General features: G+C 34.5%; 1 protein-coding gene across 7 annotated transcripts in view; it reads left to right on the top strand.

Moving 5' to 3' along the window:
* Nucleotides 1-23,675, top strand: part of ATP8B4 (ATPase phospholipid transporting 8B4 (putative)) — a 318,510-nt gene that overhangs the window by 166,316 nt on the left and 128,519 nt on the right. For all 7 annotated transcript variants that reach the window (XM_074294471.1, XM_074294469.1, XM_074294470.1 and 4 more), the window contains 2 exons: nt 6,032-6,102; nt 9,948-10,030. In XM_074294471.1, coding sequence (XP_074150572.1) covers nt 6,032-6,102; nt 9,948-10,030 — 154 coding nt within the window. The remainder of the gene's footprint in view (nt 1-6,031; nt 6,103-9,947; nt 10,031-23,675) is intronic.

The raw sequence follows: 23,675 nt of genomic DNA, 5'->3' as shown, positions 1-23,675 counted from the left end.
GATCTGATAAAAACCAACTGGGATCTCCTTATTCCCTTAATAAAAGTAGGTTTCCACCTACCATTTTTGCTTTCCTGCTTCAGGCAATATTTCTTATCTCACTTACTGGGGTGATTTCTTATCTCACTTACTGGGGTGTATAGAGAGATCAGGGAGGACTAGAATCTTATGTGTGGACTTTGTTGAGCCCTTTTCAGGGCTGCTTATCCACCTTTTGTGTCCATTTGCCACCCAACTTTAACCTTTAGCTCCAAGAGACTGTAGTGGCCACAGCCTGGTAAAACCAATTCAACAGATGGGTTAAACCAGGTTGAGAATAACCAATAAGTCTTAAACCTGTTGGTAAGTCACTGGGGATGTCTACCCCAAGCATGTGAAGATTTCCCTTGGTGGAATAGGTAGATGAAAACACTTTGTTCCAACAACCTTGAAGGCAGAAACAGTCAGTCAGTCTCTCTCTCTCTCTCTCTCTCTCTCTCTCTCTCTCTCTCTCTCTCTCTCTCTCTCTCTCTCTCTCTCTCTCCTTCCCTCCCTCCCTCCCAATGTATCTATGTATATATATTTATTAAGCATACTAAAAATATTAGACTGTATTGCTATTTTAAAAAAATCATGGCTATTTTCCTCAATATGTGTAATGTTCTGATCGTCTCTCATTTGTAATCCTTCTCTGGGAGGAGGTTTCTTTTCTGTATAATCTTTTCCTCTATGAGCAGGTTTCTTGGGAAGCTTCTGGAGCCTCCAGCCAGCCTCTTCTTCTTCCTGAATCCTGGCTCTGAATCTCCTCCAGCTCTTGTCCTTCCCCAATCCAGATTGCTTGTCCAGGCCCAATGTTGCCTCTTTTATCCTCCTAGAGAATGGGTGTGGGATAATGCAAGGGCTTCTGGGAAGAAGTACTCCAACCAATGAGCTTGCTTCTCTTAGAATCTGAGCCAGAGAACTATCAAGTCAACCTGAGTTCTCACCTTGTCAATTGTCCAGACAACCTGAGTTCTCACCTAGTAATTCTAACAAATGTGCAAGAAAGATACATCTAAAGTGTGTATCTATATCTGATTTGATTTTATCTAACTAGGTAGTTTTTCATAAATGAATGAAAAAAGCACTTATTAAGTGCTAGTTATGTGGCAAACACTGTGTGCTAAGAACTGGGGACACCGATAAAAAAATGAATATAATTCTACTTTCAAAGTGTTCATACTCAAATGAAAGAGAAAACAAAAAAAGTTCATCTGCAAGACCAATGAAAAGTTCTGAAAGTCCTTAGAGTGCAGTAAGTGGCAAGGCCCAGGGATTTTCAGACTATGTATCCATTGAGATAATAATTTGTAAAGTGATTAACATAGTGCTTGGCTCATAGCAGACAAGCACTTATTTCCCTCTCCTATCCCTTATGCCAGCAAATCAGATAACAGTGCTGGGGATCTTCAGGCTGTATGGGAAGGCAGCTACAGGAAAAGGTCTCAGTAGTCCTTCATCTCACTGGTTAGAATAAATTAGTGACTCCCATGTCCTCCAACCTGTGTGAGCAGTCAAACAACTAGATTGGTTCTGGGCAACCCTATTTGAGGAGGGCTTGAAGAGGGAAGAAAAACAGGCAAATCACCTTTGGTGGTGGCGAGTCTTACCACCTGGTCATCTCAGATCTGGGATGACCTACAGTCAAAACACAGGGTGAAGGGGGAAGACACAGGTATCATAAGAAAGGATAGTATTGTAGCCCAGTGAAGATCTCATAACTTGATAGTACACTATAATTATGGAATTCCAATTGAGTCTCCAAAGCTTCATAAGCTCATAGGATTGTAAAATTCTAGTTGGAAAGAACTTTGGAAGCCTGATAAGTAAGATATGCCTTACCTATTTTTTCCTGAAGTGACTTTTTATTGAATTTTTTTGAAAATTGTTCAGTGTCAGCTAAACTAGTATACAACTGGAAAAACATAATGATTAAATTTCATTTTAAAAGAGAAAAATGTTCAGAACAAGGAAATGAATGTTGGTTCCAAATGTAACATTTAGGCTTTACTCCAATTCTAAAGAATCAAATAAAGACGTTAAAAATCATTGCTTTTTTTAAACACAAGAAAAAGTTTAGGGATATCTGGGAAACTGGCAATCATTTTTGACCTTCCAAAGTAGCTTTAGAAGGTATGGCTTGGAACACAGAATGAAGCCACATCTTCTAGAGCTAGTAACTGTCTTTGTATGAGAAATAAAATGTTTCATGAAGAAATGATTTATTTTGTTCATGAAGGAACAGAAGCTTACTTTGGAAGGAGAGAGGGCCTGAATTCAAATCATGCTTTCATCACTTACTACCTACATTACCTTATTATGCAAACTACTTGATCTGTTTAGGCCTTAGATTTCTTATATGAAAAATTAAGGGATTGAGACCTTATGTTTTGGGCACTTTCCAGCTTTGAGTCTATGATTATGTGATTAGCCTAGCTTACTTTATTTTTTGTCTAAAACTAGCTCTATCAGGAATGAAAAGAATCAGGAGTTCTTGTTTAAAATCCTAGCTTTAACACATATTTGTATAATGTAGGGCAAATCATTTAACTTTTCTGAGGTTCATTTTACTCCTCTATGAAATGGAGATAAATAAAAATCCATCTATAATATCCTTAACAAATGATCATCTGGCCTTTGCTTGAAGAAATGTAACATTCCTCCCTAAGGTAACACATTTATCTCATTTTTGGATTGTTTCAATAATTAGAAAGTGTTTCCTTATGTGCAGCTGAAATCTGCTTTTCTTCATTACTCCTAATTATATCTTTTTGGGCAAAATAAATTTCATCCAATTTTTTACTTAACAATCCTCCAACAACTTGAAAAGAGCTATTATTTTTCTTCTCCATAATAATCATCCACAATTTTTTCAGTTGATTCTTATATAGCATTATCTTAAGTCCTTTCTTTGAATTCTTTTGTCTACTCCAGAATGTTGTTGTTCATTCTAAGTTTTTGAAGAGGACTACTAGATATCAAAAGAATGATGTCTTAACTCTGATTACTCTGAACTTATCAATGTCTTTCTCAGATTATTGTACCCAGATATTTTTGATTAGTATAGATAATTTATTTTTTATTCAAAAATTTTTATAATAGCTTTTTATTTTTCAAAGTACAGGCAAAGATAGTTTCAACATTCACTCTTGCAATACCTTCTGTTCCAATTTTTTTTTTCCCTTTCTCCTTCCTATCTGTCCACTAGACAGCAAGTAATCCAATACAGGTTAAATGTGAAGTCCGAGTTAGCTCCCTATTGACCTCTCAGGATCAGCCAGAGTCAGGGTCAGCTAAAATCTTTGGTCTTTAGGGGGAGAGGTAGAGGAGATGGACAAAACTTCACCATGAAGCTTGCCACCAATCTTCCTTCTCCTTGTCCTCCTGCAAAGTGATTCTGGCTTGTCTTACTCCAACTTCTAATCCCTCCTACAATTATCTGTATACACCAAAAGATGGAACCAGCACAGAATTGTGAGAAGGGCCATTTTCCAAGCATATGCTAATAGAGTATTGTCCAATAGGTAATTAGCCTTAAGTGCTTGGTTGTCTGATTCCAGTGCACCTATTCAGAATTTCAGCCCTTTACAGTTAAACATATACTTCTGAACATATTTCCATATTTATCATGCTGTACAAGAAGAATCAGATTAGAAAGAAAAAAAAACAAGTAAGCAAACAATAACAACAACAAAGGTGAAAATACTATGTTGTGATCCACATTCAGTTTCCATAGAGCTCTCCCTGGATCTGGATTGCTCTCTTCATCATAAGTCTATTGGAATCAGATGACTAGATTTTTCTTTAAGTACAATGCATCAGAAATAGTCTTATCAGGGAATAGGATGAGAGGAACATCATTTCTCTAGTCCTTAAGACATTATACTTCTTTTAATTAAGCTTAAAATCTTAATAGCTTTTTGTTGTTGTTTTCTTATTTTTTAATGTTTATTAAAAAAAAAAACAGAATAGGTAAAAAGAAAGAAGAGAAAGGAAAGGAAAACAAAACAGAACAAAACAAAACAGAACGTTGTTATATGCCTACCAGAACATCAGGGAGGATTAAAAATATACAACAATCAATTTCTGGTTCATATTCATATTCATATTCATAAATGTCTGTTTTTTCTTGTAGGTTGTTTCTTTTGTTCTCTGCTTTGCACTTTTAAAAAATTTATTCTTCTTTCCCCTTTCATTCCGCCCCCTCTCCAAGTAGGATATAATTAAGCATACATATATTTAATAGATATATACACAGACAGATACATACACACCTGGTCATATACACATGTCCATATACAGATGTACACACACATTCACACACACATACATATATATTATATCATCTACAGACCTGCACATATCTATATTCATTCCTGCTCCTTATTGTAATGTTTGTGTATATCTCTTCTTTCCTATCCATGCTAATTCTTCTGCTTTAAATCTGTTCCTTAATTTGCCTTGTTATTACTCAACCTCTCTTGTCTTTGTCTCTCTTCCTTTGCTTCCTACTCTGCCCATCCTCCCTTATTTCTTTATAGATTTTGGAGAATGCTATACTCTTCATGGTTAATATGTAGTGTTGCCCATTTAATCCATTCCTGATGTGAACAGGTTTTCACAACTATAAGCCCTTCCCCCCTGGAATGCCTCTGTATCTATTCTTCCTCTGTACCTCATTTGTATAAATCTTACTTTTGAGCTACTCAATTACTATTAGCAATTTTAAAGATATGGTATACATTTCCATGTAAAGAAAACAAACATTTGTCCATTTTAAGTTCCTTGAAATTTATCTTTAATATTGGCTCTTATATGTAAATTTTTTTATTGAGTTAGGGTTTGGTTGAAAGAAAGTCCTGAAAATCTGCAAGTCTGTTGAATATCTTTTTTTTTTTTTTTTACATTCAATATTATGGATAATTTTTCTGGACATAGTTTTTTAATAATTTTTATTTACCAGATATATGCATGGATAATTTTATAGCATTGACAATTGCCAAACCTTTTGTTCTAATTTTTCCCTTTCTCCCCCACCCCCACAATGGCAGGTTGACTAATACATGTTAAATATGTTAAAGTATAAGTTAAATACAGTACATGTATACATAGACATATTTTTGACTGTAGGTCTAATTCTTTTGATTACTGGTATATATGATTCCAAGATGTGTGTCTTTTATTGTAGTTGCTGCTAAGTCCTGCACAATTCTAATTGTAGTTCCATCATATGTGAAGTGTTCTTTTCTTGACAGAAAAAAGTGATCTGGCCTAGTTTCCCTTGTTTCTAATGCCTTCCCTCCATTAGTTGTTTCCAGTTTATCTTATAGGTATTTTTTTTCTGTACACAGTTGTTTTCATTTTGCCTTCTAGACTAAAATGTAGGCTACTATAACCTTTTTTTTTTGTATTCCAGTGCTGAATGAGTCATCCAAATCAACAAACAGTTATTAAGCATCTATCCAACCTCATAATTAATTAATTAATTAATGTTTATTTATGTATAATATATATATAGAATATTATTAATAAATGTTTATTTATACAAAGACTTTTCCTTTGTATCCATAGAATCTACCCCAGTATATTGGTGGGCACTTAATAAATATTTATTGACTGATTGCTTGTTTTTTTTTTTTAAACTATAGGTAAGATATTTATCCTTATTGTTTCATCTTATTCTATTTGGCCCAGCATTCTAAGAAGGTTGAAACCTTTTAGGATTGTGATTTAGGTATCTGAAGTGTTAGTTATTCCTCCCACATTTCGGTCATCTGAAAATTTGGTGAATTTGCCATCTGTACCTCAATGGATAAAAATATTAAATAACACAGAGTCAAGCTCTCCTTCCACACCGCCCCTCCCTAATTACCTACTCAACCAAGTTGCTATGATGGAAGTGCTTTGTTAACCTTAATGAGATTTGTTAACCTTATTGTTAGACAGACTAGGAAAAGACACACTACTCTATATGAGTCTTCTAAATTAATTTTTTTTCTTTTCACTTTTACAGGCTGATTTGCTCCTCTTGTCAAGCAGTGAACCACATGGTCTTTGTTATATTGAAACTGCTGAACTTGATGGGTAAGTTGATATTAAAATCAGAAATTTAACTTAGTTGCTACACATGTCTGTCCCATAATCTATATAGACAGCTGCAATGTAATATTGGATTTGGGAGGAAAATTTATAGATTATAATGTTTTATATCAGCCTTTACTTGTATAGTTATTTTGTTTCAGAGAGCATAATTTGTTTTGAATTTGATCCAAATCCATCTGATGCTAAGATTTATATTTGTGTTGTTGTTGTTTTTTTTTTTAATTATTATTTTAAAGAGAATAACTCTTGGCAAATATTCAAGTATCTACAAACAGAAATGATTATATGTTACATTGTAAGCTTCCCTTATTTACACTGTGTTCATGCTTAGATACTTCTTAGTTGTATGAATGCAGGCAAGGTCTGCCTCAATTTCTTCATCTTTAAAATGGAGATAATAATAGTACCTAGTTCCCAGGGTTATTGAGAGACTCAAAAGAGGTAATTATAAAGCATCTTGTTAACTTTAAAAGACTAAATAAATACTAGTTATTGTTATTTTTGTTGTTATTAGTATATATTATATATATGATATAATATACATATTATATATATATATATACATATATATATATATAAATTAATTTTGTGAAACTAATGATACAATCATCTTATTTGTTTCTATGTCCCTTCTGAACTATACTTCCCTCCACTTTCTGCATATTTTCCCATATACTGTTGTTATTTAAATAGTTGCTCTTAGTATATATATGCTTTTTTGGTTCTTTCTTCATTCTATCACTTTATGTAGGTTTTCATATTTGTAGTCATCATTTGTTTTTTCTTCTGGTGAAATAATATACCTTTACATTTATGTAATGCTCATTAATTCTCAAATTAGGAGATTCATGGACTATTTCCAATTTTTTTACTATTAAGAATACGAATGTTTTTCTATAAAAAAGATCTGAATCTAATGTCAACAGCCTTATTAGATATAAGCCCAGTAGCCAGGATCACTGGGTCAAAGGTATGAACAATTTTGCATCTCTTACAGAATCAATATTCCTTTAAAAAAGATTAGATTTTTAATATATTTGTAGTTTTTTATATTTTATATTTATATTTGTATTGTTGTTTACATTTATAGTTTGGCATATATTATTGTTGCAATATATGCCATTATGATCTTATTGGGATTTTCTTGGTAAAGACACTGAAGTGATTTGCTATTTTCTTCTCCAGCTCATCTTACAGATAAGAAAACTGAGACAAACAGGGTTAAGTGACTTGACCGGGGATCTCACAGTTAGAAAGTATTTGAGGCCATAGTGGAACTCAGGAAGATGAGTCTTCCTGATTCCAGTCTTGGCATTCTTACTATTGAGCCACCTCACTGCCCTCTATGACACATACAAGACTCTATATAAATATTCATTCCCTTCCCTTTCCTTCCTTGTAATTCTTTATGGCTTTAAACATATTTAGGTCATTGGCCCATTAAGAATTTATTGTGGTTCTAGAGTAAAATATGGGCTTGATATAATTAATGAAATATCGTTGCATTTTTGCTGTATTGACTTAGATAGACCTAATGATGACATCTTCATTGTTTTCTAGGTAGCATGCTGTCACTAGATATATTCTTGATTGTTTTGAATAGAGTCTTAGCTATTGGTATGGAAAAAGGCTTGAGTGTGATTTTTTTAAAAAATTGGTAATTAACTGAGGACACTAATGCATTGTTGGTAGAGTTGTGAACTGATCAAGCCATTCTGGAGAGCAATTTGGAATTATGCCCAGTAGTCTATAAAGTTATACATATATTTTGACTGGTATTTCTGGCAATACTACTGCTATGTCTATATTCCAAAGACATCCAAAAAAGGGAAGAGGATCTATTTTTACAAAAATATTTTAGCAATTCTTTTTGTGGTGGTTAAGATTTGGAAATCAAAGGGATTCTCATCAATTGGGGAAAGGCTAAACAAGCTATATTATATTATTGTAATGGAATATTATTGTGCTAGAATAAATAGCAAACAGTATGATTTCAGAAAAACTGGAAAGACTTATGTGAATTGATGCATGATGAAGCAACAGAATCAGGAGAATGTTGTACACAGTAACAGAAATATTGTTTGATAAAAAACTGTGAATACCTTAATTATTCTCAGCAATGCAATGATCCAAGACAATTCTAAGGGATTAATGATGAAGCATATTTATCCACTTTCAGAAAAAGTACTGATATTTATTGAATGCAGACTAAAACATGCTATTTTCACTTTTTTGCCTACATTTTTTCTTTTATTTGAGTTGTCTTGAACAAAATGACTGATATGGAAATGTTTTATATAATTTCTATTACTTACTGTCTCAGGGAGGGGATAGAGGAAAAAGAGGGGGGAAAGGGAAGTAGATAGAATTTGGAACTCAAAATTTTAAATAAAAATGTTTGAAAGCTAGGGGAAAAAAGGCAAAAGATAGTTCTGATGCCTTATTATGATTATGCCCTCTTCCAAAAGTTGCATAATCAATTCATTTAAAAATTATCATCAAACTTCACAAATGTTAAATGCATAGTGGACATTTTAATTCCCTTCATCCAAACAAGATCAGATGCTACACAAATGGCTGCCTAATCTTATTTCTGAAATCTACAAGGATGGGATAGGGATATCAGCTGCTGGACTAGTTCTTGTAAGAATTTAGATCATAGATTTTTAGGAGGAGACAATTTTAAATATACTTTGAATTTTCCAAATTACCTAAGACAGTGACAGGCATGGGGAACAGTGAATAGAAATCCAGTGCTAGCTAGAGTCAGGAAGACTTGCTGCCGTAGTCTTCCACTGATGTGTATTGTTTGTGAGACTCTTGTCAAGTCACTTAAGTTCTCCTTGTCCCAAGAAATTCTCTAAGACTATAAATTAAAGAAGCATTCATTTTTCTTTTGAAAAGGCCATTGCCCATCTGCATTTAGGGTTAGGATAAGGGAGTTCTCTATCTATACAATCAAAGTTTCCTCTCTCCCTACATTGTTATGCATGCAGCAGGTGTTCAATAAATGAAAGAATATGCTAATGTTATGCCAAGCAAAGTTTAATGTTTTAATAAGTAAAAAATGAGTGCTATTAAATACTCCCATTGGCAATATCCTCCAAAAATATGTGCTTGTTAGGGCACAGGAGATTTTGGTTAGGCCTAAGAGAGAACTTTCTGATGGCAAGGATCATTAAACACAAGATTCTGGCAAAAACTGTGGAATCATCATCCCTAAAGATCTTAGGAATGGGGTAGAAAGCCATCTGTAGAGTGTATGTGTGGTCCTGTTTGGATGGAGGAGAACAATTTAGGTGACCTCTTGAAGTCCAGGCAAGCTCTGAGATTCCAGAATTACATGATTCTTGTGTTGCTTCGCCAAGAAAAATAAACCTGTGTTCTTTTTCTCTGTTTAAATTTAAGCTACTGTGAAATTAGCCATGATCATGTTTTGAAAGGAAAACTACTACATAGATACCCGACTCTTTAGTGTGATATTGGCCTCTTTTGGCTAGCAGTGGTGCTACCATTCCTATTGTATTTTGTAACTCATGCGTGATGTCTGAATAGGTCCGAATGAAACCATATTTATTTTGTCCTCTGTTCTTTCAAAGAGCAAAACAGATTACTGTGTTGTTATACAGATGTGCAGTTAATGGGATGCCAACTCTTAGGAACATTGGAAGCCCCTCCTACTTTTCTGAAACTGGAAGTAGGAATGACATTCAAAGGCAGTTCCTTGAATTGACGTGTTGGGTGTTTCATGGAGTGTACCCGCTTGATTAGTTTATGTAAGATGCTGTGGACTGTTCCATACAAAATTTATATCATTAATTTTCCAGGGAGACCAACCTAAAAGTCCGCCATGCATTACCAGTTACATCAGAACTTGGAGCAGATATTAGCAGTCTTGCAAAATTTGACGGTAAGTAGTTAAAATAATGATATGAAACCAAGGACACAAAAGTCTATGACAGAGACTGAGCTCTCTTCTCATTTTTGAAATACAATGTTTACCTATGGTATTATCACATCATTAGATCAATATGACAAAATCAATTCAGCAAATATTTATCAAACATTTATCCTGTGCAAAATACTATACTAGGTGCTAAGACTATAAAGATGAAATAATACACAGTCCTTGTTCTCAAATTGGTGAAGGGCTATAACAGTCATTAAATATGCATTTATTCCTTTCTTTCTTTCCTACAAATTTTTTCCTATCTGTGCCCTGTAATGTTTGTCACTTGTCACTAATCTCAGTATGGTCCTGTCAATATTTGTGGAGAATAGAGATATAAGATTCACTATATTCTATAGTAACTAGATGGGTTTATTCATTCACCAGGATATCTCCAAAGCTCAAGGACTGGATTGTAAAGTCTTTAAGAACAGGAATCAAGACTCTTTGGCCTTCTTATCTTTTATTGAATCTTACACATAGTAGATATTAAATATTGTGTGGTTGACTTATCAAGCTTTCCATTCTTAGATTTCTATGTATACTGACCCTTTATCTTCCTATCCTATCCTATCCTAGGTTACCCTGTTAGGAAATGATGAAGTAATCCAAGTTTGTTGCCCACGATCTCTTAGCACCCTCAGAACTTTTTTTCTTCCCATCTCTGGACAACTAATCTGTCCTCTTTTCTGGCAACATTAAGATCTATGGTTTTCTAGAGTCTCTCATAGTGAAATCTCAGTGAATCCCTGTAGCGAGCTGTCGTCTCCAGAAGCTGCTGGATCGCTCTCTGGGAAGAGATCTGCTGTGTCTACTCAAATCTCTCATACAGATTCTTCTTCCTGTAACGAACCGTTGTCTCCAGGCAGTTGCTGTTAACTCTTGTCCAAAGAAGTGACTTCCCTTCCTGCAGAGAGCCCCGTCAAGCCTGATGCAATTCAGAGTCCTCCTCTTTCTCTGAGAGTCCTCTCTTTTATTCTCCCAGAGAATGGGCGTGGGATAATGCAAGGGCTTCTGGGAAGAACCACCCCAGCCAATGAGCTTGCCCCCTCTATCAAGTCAACCTGAGTTCTCACCTTGTAATTGTCCAGAAAACCTCAGTTCTCACTTAGTAATCCTAACAAATCCCGAAATTACAGACACTTAGAGTAGATATTTTGAGATCGTCCTAGTTCCCCTCAATTCACAACTCATAATTGGTATTCTATTAGATCTTACAATATGGGTTTAGGGATTCATAGAAAATAGATTATAGTAACAGTCATCACAGATAATCTGCTCTGTCTGCCATGAAGAGTTGGTGCTACATATTAAATAAAAATTTCCTTGCTTTGGTTTTCTTATGTGGCATTATAGTATAAGAAAGTGACTGGTGTTTATCTACTGACCTGGGGCAAACAAAGTTTATCTTTATTCTTAAGAGAACATTATGGGAGGACTTCTTTCCTTAACACTGAGGAAGGGCTAAATCCAAGATATGATTATGGATAGAGCACTGGATTTGTAATGAGAAAGATCCATCTTTCTGAATTCAAATTTTATCTCAGACATTTATTAATTATGTGACCATGGACAAGTCCCTTAATCCTGTTTGCCTCCATTTTCTCATCTGTAAAATGAACTGGAGAAAGAAATAGCAAATCACTTTAGTATGTTTGCCAAGAAAATCCCAAATGGAGTCATGAAGAGTTGGACATTATTGAAATGACTCAATAGCAACAACAATAACACTTGTATACCTTGGCTTGGTTTGGTTAATAAGTTTGATTTGTAAGTGCTAGTAACTGACTTAAAGATTTATTTATTTATTTTGGTCTATATTAATCTAAGATTTGGACAAAGACGTCACAATGATCTCATAGGTTAAGCATACACACTCCCCTTTTGGTGTTTCTCAAATGCACAAAGGAAAGCTTTATTGTTTATGCTTTGTTTTTGTTTTTAAACCTCTGTCTGGAGCCAGTAAATATATTAATCCCTGCTCAGAAGCATATTGTACAATAATTGTACAAAAATACTGAATTCTTTCATATTCAGAAGGATATCTATGATTTAAGCCAGAGGAAGAGTCTAGAAAATTTGAATGGTCCAACTAATATTTGTCATTAGATTCTTTAGCTACTAAAGAGTAGCTTAAAATAAATGTTAGTAGGAGTCCAATAAAACCAATTGTTCATGTAAATTAAGTATTAAAAAAAGGATACATCATATTGTTTTGGAAATCTGATGGAAAACTTGATATGTTTTAGCGTGTGACCTGACAGTACAAATTGCAGAATTCTAATCTCATTATGATAAATGACAATAAAATAAAATTTTATTTTATTTTTAATTTATGGAATTAAACAATCAACTTCATAACATAGTGCAATAAATATGATTGTACATTAAAATGCAGTTCTTCGGTATAGACTTGCTATTTCTTTCAAATTTATAACATTATAGTGTAATTTTTTTCATCTTTCCCTACCCCATCCCCCCAAGAGATCAGTACCATTTTATACAAATACTGTTTTAAGAAAATCATTCTTTTACATTTTATTTTAATTTCTTCACATATAAGTCCATTAGGGAAAGATGTTATTGATTCTCTTTTGTTAATGACTAGTATTCAAAGTTGTCAAACTCTTTTAATCAATCTCTAAGTATGGAGCTTGGAATTAGGAGACATGAAGATTCATCTTTATTAGTTCAAATCTGGCCTATATGATCATGGGCAAGTGACTTAACCCTGTCTCCCTCAGTTTCTTCATCTCTAAAATGACCTGGAAAGAGAAATAGTAAGCCATTGCAATATTTTTGCCAAGAAAACCTCAAACGGAGTCCTAGCAAATAATTGGACATAACCAAAATGCCACAATAGCAACAATAACAAAATCTAGTAATTCATTTTAAAGCAAGAAATAATTTGTAAATAATTCAATTATAACAATAAAATTACCATTATGTCCCAACTCTATGCTCCTATATTTTTATAATAACAATAATATTGATAAACTATATTTATAACTCTTTAAGATTTATCAGTTTATTACTTCAGAATAGTCTTGTGAGGTAGGTAGACAAAGTATTACTATACTAATTTAGTAGATTAGGGAACTGAGACTCCAAGAAATGAAGTCACTTGCTAAAGGTCACAGTGACCAGCTACAGAGAGATAGACTATGTACTTGTTTCACTGGTATTGGGAATATCTAGATGTTGACAATTCAGGTCTGTTCATTCTCTGCAATTTAAGAGTCTTTGAGAGTTATTTGGGTCCCTAAGAGGTTGTCATTTGCCCAAGGTCACAGCCAGTATGTGTGTGAGAGACCAAACTTGAACTCAAATGTTCACTCTCCCCTATGACTCACTGAGTTGTTGTAAAAAACAAAAGTAGTATTTTTATACTTCATCAAAGTGATTGGTTTTGCATGTGAGCTTCTCTGGACTAATGGCGATTACTCATTTATTGTTTTCACTCAAATGTATTTATCATAGTCTGAGTGGTTTCCTCAAAGCATCAATAGAAAGTTGTTTTCCCATTTAAAGGCAACAGCCTCATTTTTATCATTTGTACTCAAACTAGGAATGCTTTTTATATGTCACATAATGCAAAAACTAATATGATGAGTGCAATTCAATTCTAAGTCATGCATTAAGCAAATTCTGTGTAAAAGATATCTTGCTTGCTAAGTGCTGGGGCTAAGAAGCCAAAAAATAAACACTGTTAAAGAGCTTACATTCTTTGGTAGGGAGAACATGAATATGATATGAATAATAGATAAATTAATAAGATAAATGTAATAGCTAAATTAAATAAATAAATTATTAATAATAATAAATTAATAAAAACAGTAAGATTTAAAGAGAGAGGAAAGCATTAACAAATTGAGGAGATAAGTCTTAGAGGAAAATAAATCAACAAGCATTTATTAAGTGCCTACTGTATGTTGGAAACTACTCAATGGATTCTGAGATATAGAGATGAGCAGGAAGTGTCTTCTAGGATGAGGAAGGAGGCCCAGTTTGTGCAAATACATGAAGGTAGGTATTGCCATATTGAGTTTAAGAAATAGCCAATCTAATTTGCCTGGAATGTAGAGTATATGAAAGATGATGTAGTAGGAAATACCTGAAATTCAGCAGAGAAATGAATGCTGCAAATATAGATTTGAGAGGCCCCTACTTAGAGATGATGATCAAATACATGGAAATTGATAAGATTACCAAGGAGAGGGTGTAGAGAGAAGAAAACCTGCCACAAGACAGAATCTTGGGTGACTTTTTACTCAGGAGATGGAAAATTATTGAGGAACTAGCAAAAGAGACAGAGTGGTTGGAATTTATTGGAAGAGAAAAAAGAAGACAATAATGTTACAAAAGCTCAGGAAGAAGAGAGAATCCAGGAGGAGGAGTTTTGGAAGCTGAAGAATGAGGAATGAGAAAAAGTCATTAGTTTCCAGAGTTGAGATCAATGGTAACTAACTTCACAAAAATGGATTTCAGTAAAGCTGGGAATTTTGAAGCCAGACTGTATGTAAGCAGTTGAGAAGAATAGAAGGTGAGAATGTAGAAATACAATCATTGAAGTTTGGCAGTGAAAGAAAAGACCAATATTAGATGAGAGCTCACTGAAATGGCTCATTAAGGAGGAGGGAGACTGTAGCTTGTTTGTCTATTGCAGGGAGGAATCAGTAAACAATCAAGAAGTGTTTATAAAGCTCCTGCTATGTTCTAGGCTCTGTGCTAGGTACTAATGGTGATACAAAGACAAAGAGAAAGGGAGGCACTGAGTGTTGGGGCAAAATTCTAGGAAGAAGCGGCAAGAGATGAGATTAAGTGCACATGTAGAGCCACTGGTCTTCAAGAATGGGTTTACTTTTTCCTTTGAGGCTGGAACAAAGGAGATGATAGTAAAGAAGTAGAGGGGCATTCCCATATGGAATAAAAGAGATGAGGAAAGTGAAATGAATGACATTTATTTTTTCAAGAAATAAGGCTTTAGGGTTTTCGTGTAAGAGTTGATGAGAAAAGAGATTAGTACCACCAGTTGCAGGCAGTATGGTAGACAGCCCATCAGGGAGGAATAAAATGATTTTTCTGTGAGTGCTGTTCAGATAAAATGGCATGAATTTGTAGTGGACCCTATGTTTTGTACTTTCAGTCTGTCCTATATTAATCATTCTTTTATTCTGAAATCCTAAATTTCTCTGAATTTTTAAATAGGTGATACTTAAAATGAGCTTTTACCCTTTTTGAAATGTCACTTTGTGTTTCCAAGAATGTGTCTAAAAAATGAACAGATGAATCAGGGTTAAATGAATTAGATACAGCATACAAATCAAATTTCCTTTATTAATTGTGTATTTACAAACCAAAGAAAAATGGGGTTGACACAAAATATGGTGTGGATTTTAAAAATTCCTCATTTAAAAGATTGTAGCTGGCATTTCCTATTGGAACTATGAGAGAAAGTGCCTTCTTTTAAATGCTATTTTTAAATGCTTTTTTATGCTAGTATAAAATATTAGGAACACTGGACATATTTATCCTATTGAAACATGCTGCTATTATAGGTGTTCTCCAAGCCTTGTGAATTTGGTGTCTTAATTTTGGCAATAGTGTGTCTGGGCAGATTGTACTCAGAAACAAGTATTTGCTTTTGCAAATATTTCTTTTCGAGCAATAATACAAGTTTAATTAAGCAAAGAGTGAAAAAATAGTTAACTTTGGCATTTCAGGGATATATGGTATTTCTTCCATGGACAAAGTGAACAACCTTCTGATGACTTAGTTGGTCTTTGTGATTTGTTGCAGAAGAAAAAAAATCAATCACTTATAGCCAGACTTGTAGTAAGTCTATCAAAACTTTTCTAGGCTAGAAAAAGGAATAATAGAAAATAGGAAAAAAAAAAAAAAATATATATATATATATATATATATATATATATATGTATATATATATGTATATATATATATATATATCACAGTAAAGCCAGCAAAGTTCATGGGACTTTCTGAAGGTCATCTAGGTGGCAAAGTCAATAGAGTGACAGGCCAGGAGTTTTAAAGACTTAACCTCTTGAGTTCAAATCTGGTCTCAGACACATAACTATGTAGCCCTAGGGAAGTCACTTAACTACCTCAGTTTCCTTTTCTGTAAAATACACTGGAGAAAAAAATAGCAAATCACTCAAGTATCTTGTCAAGAAAATGCCAAATGAGTCATGAAAAATTGGACTTGATGGAAATGACTAAACAACAACAAGATCTCCCAGAAATTATTATCCCACTGACATAACTTCTAAAAATAGTTAAGACAATGTAGTACAATAGAAAGAGCCTAGAACCTGGTGCATAGGACCTAAGTTCTAATCCTGACTCAGTAGTGTACATGAGCAAATAATCGGTTTCTCTGGGCCTCAATTTCTTTCTTTATCAAAGGAGGGAATTGAACAATATAACCTCTGAGAACCTTTCCAGTGATAGATTCTATGACCCTTGTACTACCATGAAATATTGTAGGAAGATTTGAGTTTAGAATATATTATTCATATTGAAGATGTTTTAAGTCAAATACAAATCTGCAAATAAGAGTTTTAAATCAGCTGTTTTTCAATTAATAAATTATTTTCCTCTTTTTTTCACCTTTCCTCATACTGGGAGAGAAAAAAAAAAACCTTTGGATAAATCATTATTCATTAAAATGGGAGCTAGCTGGGACAGAGAGTTCTTTAAAAATTTTTTTTTCTCTAGCTTTAGTAACTTTTACCAGTGACTCACACATACTGAAATCAGGCAGAGAAGATGCATGCACAGAAAAGAGAGAAAAAACACACACATATAGAAAAAAATGATTTACTGAACAAAGGTACTTGCATGAATGTGGTTCTGGCTGGCATTGTTATTTATTTTAGAAGAAACAATATGGTGTAATGGAGAGAATGCTAGATTTAGAGTCACAGAACCCAGATTCTCATCTTGGCTTTGCCATTCACTAGTGCAACCTGGGAAATCTTCCAACTCTTTAGTTTTCTTATCTGTAAGATGAGGATCAGGAATTTAAACTAGATGATATCTTTCAACTCTAAATGTAAATGAATAGGTAGTTAGTTCTGAAAACCATATAATCCATTCTATTCTTCTGGGTGGGATGTATTGAAACTCCTAGTTAAGCAGGGAAAGTGAGAGAGGAGATACAAAAGATGAATCCGCATCAATGTATCTGAAGGCTTTTCTTCTTTCCAAACTGGTAAGAAGAAGAAGAAGAAAAGAAGAAGAAGAAGAAGAAGAAGAAGAAGAAGAAGAAGAAGAAGAAGAAGAAGAAGAAGAAGAAGAAGAAGAAGAAGAAGAAGAAGAAGAAGAAGAAGAAGAAGAAGAAGAAGAAGAAGAAGAAGAAGAAGAAGAAGAAGAAGAAGAAGAAGAAGAAGGAAGAAGACGAAGAAGAAAGAAGAAGAAGAGAAAGGAGGAGCAAAGAAGAAGGAGGAGGAAAAAGAGAAGGAGGTGGTAAAACCCATGATGAAAAGTGACTTTTTCCAAAGAAGAAGAGAGAAGTTGAGGATTGAGCAAAATTTTCCTTTCTTGATTAATTTTGATTTTTTTTTCCAAGATGAAAATACATTGATCTTGTTGTAACTCCTTACATGTCCATGGTAGGAAGTCAACAAGCATGAATTAAGTGCCTACTGTGTTAGTCAGTAAAAATGAATTGAGATCCTCTTGACTCCAGGCCCAACACTTCATCCACAGTACCATTCAACTGTCCAGTCAACCTTGAAATGTACTTAAAATATGCTAAGCACTAAGTTCTGGGAATGCCAAAAAGGTGAAAAGATAGTCCCTACCATAAAGGAGTTTACAATTTATAGGATTTATCAGAGGTATTTGCTCTCTTTCTGTCTCAGTTTGTCCTTGCAAACATTCATACCCATGGGGTAGTCATTTAGTGGCACAAATGATTGCTATATAGCAGTTAGATATTTTCAAGGACTGGAAGAACTTAATATAGGAGGGAGAGAGGGACATTTCCTAGCAGGATAGTTTAAGGATTCTGTGCTACAACCATTCTCATTTGGGAATTAGACTGATATTGCAAAGTTTGGGTGAGCCCCCTTTGTTTGGATTCCATTTTGATCCTAAGTAGTTTGGTTTGTGTAAAGGATTGAAACTCTTGATTCAATGCTCTGAGGTTGGACAATCGAGCATTTGAGGCTATTTACCGATTGGACAGTACTCTATAAGAATATGCTTGGAAAATGGCTCTTCCCACTATCCTGTGCTGGCCCAATTGTTTGATGTATACAGAGAATTGTGGGAGGGACTAGGAGGTGGAGTGAGACTAGCCAGGGTCACTTTGGGGTGGAAGACGAAGAGGTGAGGTCGGGGAGATCCTACACGTCCATTCCTTGACTTCTACTGCTAAAGACCAAGAATAAAGCCTTTTGCTTATCCTGACTCCAGCTTATTCTAAGGTATCCAGGGTGCTAATGTAGTCATCACAGTTTGCACATTGCCAGTTCATGAGTTGTGTATCTTGACTTCCAAAATTCTGACTTGTAGTCAGCTAGATAAGGCTGCTTCTTTCAAATAACAAAAATAATAGGGTCTTAAGAAAAGTAATACCACTGTTTTCTTGAGGCCTTTCCAGTTCTTTCCACTACTAGTAAGTGCTTAATTGGAAAAATAAGAATAATAGCTACCTTTTATAGAATATTTCAAGGTTGACTGGACAGTTGAATGGTGCTGTGGATGGAGTGTTGGGGCTGGAGTCAAGAGGATCTCAATTCAAATATTACCTGAGATGCTAACTATCTGTGTGACCCTAGGCAAGTCATTTAACCCTGTTTGCCTTAGTTTCCTCATTTGTAAAATGGACTGGAGAAGGAAATGACAGACCATTCCAGTATCTTTGCCAAGAAAGCCCTGAAAATGGGATCATGAAGAAAAAGTATAACTGTATGTCTCAAAAACAATAACAAAAAAGTTAACAAAGCACTTTATAAATATTTAATACTATTCTTTCAGCAATTAGATAGCTGTGCTCTAAGTAGGTGCTATTATTGTCTTCTTCTTATGGATAGATGATTTAAATGTGGCTGAATGAGATTAAATGATTTACCCAGGATCACATGAATGAGATTAATTTCTTATCCAGGGTCACAAAGTTAATAAATGTGGCCAGATTTGACTCTATATTCCTGACTCAAGATCCAACACTCTATCACTGAACTACCTGATTGTCTAGAACTAATTGACTCAATATTCATATATTGCACTAAGAATGATTGTTATGGCTTAAACATGTTTTTCATGAGCATCTTAATAAACAATATATCTTTAATTTTTATGTTCGTTCTAGGATTATCCTGATGTCTCATTCTCCCCTATTCTATGTTTGTACCAACATGTTGTATTTCTATTCATTTATCAGCAGCTCTTGCCATCCCTCTGCTCTGCATTGTGTGTTTTGATTCATGTATGTTGTTTCTCCCATTAAATTGTAAGCTCCTTGAGGGGAGGGATTCTTTTTGCTCTGTCTTTGTATCCACAGTTCCTGACACATAATAGTGTTTAAAATAGGCTCGTTACCATTCTCTGACTCCTGGATTCCTTTTCCTTTCCTTTTTACTTCTGTTGATCATCTCATTATGTCTACTGTTTTCCTTTTCCTTTTAACTGACAACTTCTTTGCAATCTCTAGTATCTGAGAGTTCTAGAGCAATGGAATTAACTGTAATATATGGGGGCTACTAAATAGTATATAAAGGATAACTGTGGGCCACATATTGACTTAGAAAACCACACATAGTTATATATTTCTTTTAAAAATTAATACATCAATGCATTAAAATCAAGGAAGAGCTACATTTAAATCTGGCTTGAGCCACACTAGGCAGTATTGTGGGTGGTCCACAGGCCAGGTGTTTGACCCTTCTGGCCCCCAGTGCTGGAAAGTTAAATGACTTGCTTAGGATCACACAGAAAATAGAGATCAGAGGAGCCCAAGTTTTTTTAAGTTTTGAGGTCAGCTCTCTACAATGCCCCTGTGGCTCATTCTATGAGGGAAAAACCACCAAAAATACCTCTCATTTGATAATTATATGCCATTTTCTCTTCTTAAAGAAAGGGTAACATATCTCTTGTTTACTTGTGTTTAGTGTAGTTTTTAAAAAATATTTGTCTTTTTCTTGACAAACTGAGATCTGTTTTTTGCAACTTGTGACAAGTTTACATATTTTATATAACTGTTAGTATTGAATTTTGTACCAGCAAAAGATTGAGTGTTCATTTCAAGAATTTTCCTACATTTTGTGATTTTTTTCTAAAGAATAAAACATACCCAGTGGAAACAGAGGTTTAAAATATGTTTCAGAAAAAGAAGAAAAAACTCAGTGGCATTTGGTGATCTCTTTACTTGTCAATCACCATCTTTTCATAATCTAATCAAGATAATCTTTTTTTTGTTTTTTTTCTCCTTCTTTCTTCCCTTCTTCTTCCCTTTCTTTATCTCTCTTTCCCTCCCTCTCTTCCTCCTTTTCTCTTCCTCCCTTTCTCTTCTCTTCCCTCCTTCATTCCTCCCTCTCCCTCCCTCCCTCCCTTCCTTCCTTCTTTCCTTATAATAATAATAATAATAATAATAAATTTATTTATTTGTTTTTAATACACATTATTTTATGAATTATGTTGGGAGAGAAAAAATAACAGCAAAAGGGAAATACCGTGGGAGAGATAAAAAAACAAACAAACAAAAAAAAAAAACAGAAAAAAGAAATGAATACAGTATATGTTGACTTATATTAAATCTCCTTAGTTCTTTCTTTATTTGTAGATGGCATTTTCTGTCCAAAGTCTATTGGAATTGCTTTGGTTCATTGAAATACTGAGAAGAATCAAATCTTAAATAGTTGATTATCCTACATTCTTGCTGTTATTGTGCACAATGTATTCCTGGTTCTGCTTCTTTTGCTCAGCATCAATTTATATAAATCTTTGCAGGCCTTTTTATAAATCAGCTTTGAACTGATATTTTCTTAAGATTTCACCTCTGTTTTTCTAAGAGGGAAATTAGTGTGAAGGAGGAACTAGCTCCTTTCCTACTGCCTTCCTTATGTGTCAAAGAATATCAAAGTTGTATGAAACAGCAAAAGCCAGTTAATTCTACCTCTGCTTGACCAAAAATCCCCTCTCATGTTGCTCATAAATGGTCATCCAGCTTCTCCCCAAAGACATCTGGTGAAATCATCCATTTCAGTTTAATTATTGCCCATTTAAAAAATCCAGTGACAAATTCTTATTAAGCATCTATGAAATGCAAAAGGGAGATAGGTGGTTGTTTATAGATAGAAAACTGGCTTCAGAACAAAGTAAAGGTTTGATTCAGATATCAGTTACTACTCACTCAGTCAGCATGTATCTCTATGTAATAGGTACTTTGTTTAGACACAAAGACATAAGATTAAAAAGCAGTTTTTCTCCTTAATGAGTTTACAGTCTAATGAAGAAGATAATATCAATCAATCAATCAGTCAGTTTATCTATCTTTCTATTTGTATGTGGGGGAAGAAGGGAAAGAGAAAGGGGGAAGGAGGGAGGGAAAGAGAGAGGGAGAAAGAGAGAAAGACAGAGAAAGACAGAATGATTGTCAGAAGTATAATGAGGAAGTCATGGAGAAAATAACAATGACACGAATCTTGAAGGAAAGGAAAGACTTGAATAGATAGGGGGATCCATTTCAGGCACAAGGATGACAATTAGGCAATTTACAAGCATTTATTAGATATCTATGTTTCAGGTACTGTGCTAATTACTGAGGACTTAAAGACAAAAATGAAATATTCCTTGCCCCCAAGAAGCTTGCAGAAACTATTATCTATCTATCATCTAACTGTCTGTCTAACTCTCTATTGCATATTAAAGATTATAAAATAAAATAAAGTTAATCTTTTTTTGAAGGGGTAATACTACCAGCAAATGGGAAGGGGAATGGGAGACTTCAAAAAATAATTTTTGTAGGAAAGAGAGAGACAGGGAGACAAAGAGAGATAGAAGGTAATGTAAAATGGGAGAGAAAAGCATTACCGAAGGGTGGAAGGTACTAGAAAAGGCCTCTTTTAGGAGGTAGGCTTTGAGATGAAGGAAGTAGCAAAGCTATGAGGTGAAGATGGGAAGAGGGGTGTTGCAGAACATTTCAGATGTGAGAACCAGGACAAAAACAAAAAACATGGAGGCTAAAAATGGAGTGCCTTGTTCAAGAAATTTTAGTAGACTATTACTGATAAATTACAAAGAGTGTAGAGTGAAATAATGGCAAGAAGACAATAAAGGTAGAAAGAGACCAGATCATGAGGAAACAGAGTTTACATTTGGTCCTGAGTCAATAAGGCACCACTGAAGCTCATAGACCAAGATCAGAAATGATCAGACATACTAAGAATTAGAAAGATACTTTGGCAGCTGAGAGGAGATTGGATTGAAGCAGGGAGACCAACTGGAAGGCTGTGGCAATAGTCTAGGTGAGATGTTATGAGGGTTTACACTGTGTAGACTAAAAGAAGGAATCATTTATGAGAAAGATTGTAAAGGCAAAAAGGTTGAGATTTGGTGAGAGATTGAATATGTGGAGTATGAGAGAATGAGGAGTTCAGTTCAACATTGAACTTGTGAGTCTAGATGACTGAGAAGAGAGTGGTATCCTTGAAAGTAATAGAAAAGGGGGGAAGTTTGGAGGAAATAAAATGAGTTATGTTTTGATCATGTCAAATTTGAAATATCTATGGGCTTAGTATGAGGTGTCCTAGAGGAAGCTGGATCTCAAGGAAGAGCTTAAAGAAGCTGGATCTCAAGGAAGAGCTTAAACTGGATATAGAGATACATAAATCATTTGTATGACATGCTGACACAATCTGCTTATTTGACGTCAGGTAAACCACTCTTTAAGCTGTATAAAATAAAAATAAGTCGATTTTTTTTTTTGGAATGGCACTATCAGCTAGAGGGCATGAATCAAGAAAGTACGCATGTCCGAGGCAGTATTTGACTTGGACTTCAAAGAAAAGTAAGGATCCCAAGAGGTGGACACAGAGAAGGGCAGAAATATGTAAAGGCAGAAGTGAAACTGAGCATTGTAATATGGACTGGTACAGTTTGATCCCCAGAAGCCCTTTCAGAGCCTTGAATATAGAAGGACCTCACTAAATGTTTATTGCATTGAATTGATGGATGAGGGATATTGCTGATGTAGAATAAACAAGATATGGCACTGAATTTACTGTAATGTTGAGTATGTCATAGCTTCTTTCAACCTGTTTCTTCATCTCTAAAGTGAAGACACTGGTCTAGATGGCCTCCGAGGTTCCTTCCAAATGCACATCTGTGATACTGAGATGATTGGCATGTGAATGAGTGAGATGATAGTTTCACAATTTTCTCTAATGGGTTTGTCCAGATAAGATTATGGGAGGAGGAGGAGTCTTTTGGTAGGAGTTATTTAGAATTGAAGATTAGCAGAGTAGGAACAGTGGGATATTAATGGAGCAAGGGATTAAAGGGTATAGAAGAGAACATTCTTGAAATAGTTGAGTCAAGCTAGGTAGAGAGGAAAATGAGATTGGACCTGGACCAAATG

This window comes from Sminthopsis crassicaudata, chromosome 2 (assembly GCF_048593235.1).
Source record: "Sminthopsis crassicaudata isolate SCR6 chromosome 2, ASM4859323v1, whole genome shotgun sequence".
Classification (NCBI taxonomy): domain Eukaryota; kingdom Metazoa; phylum Chordata; class Mammalia; order Dasyuromorphia; family Dasyuridae; genus Sminthopsis; species Sminthopsis crassicaudata.
Note: the sequence above shows the minus strand (reverse complement) of the source record. Positions and strands in the feature narration are given on the sequence as shown.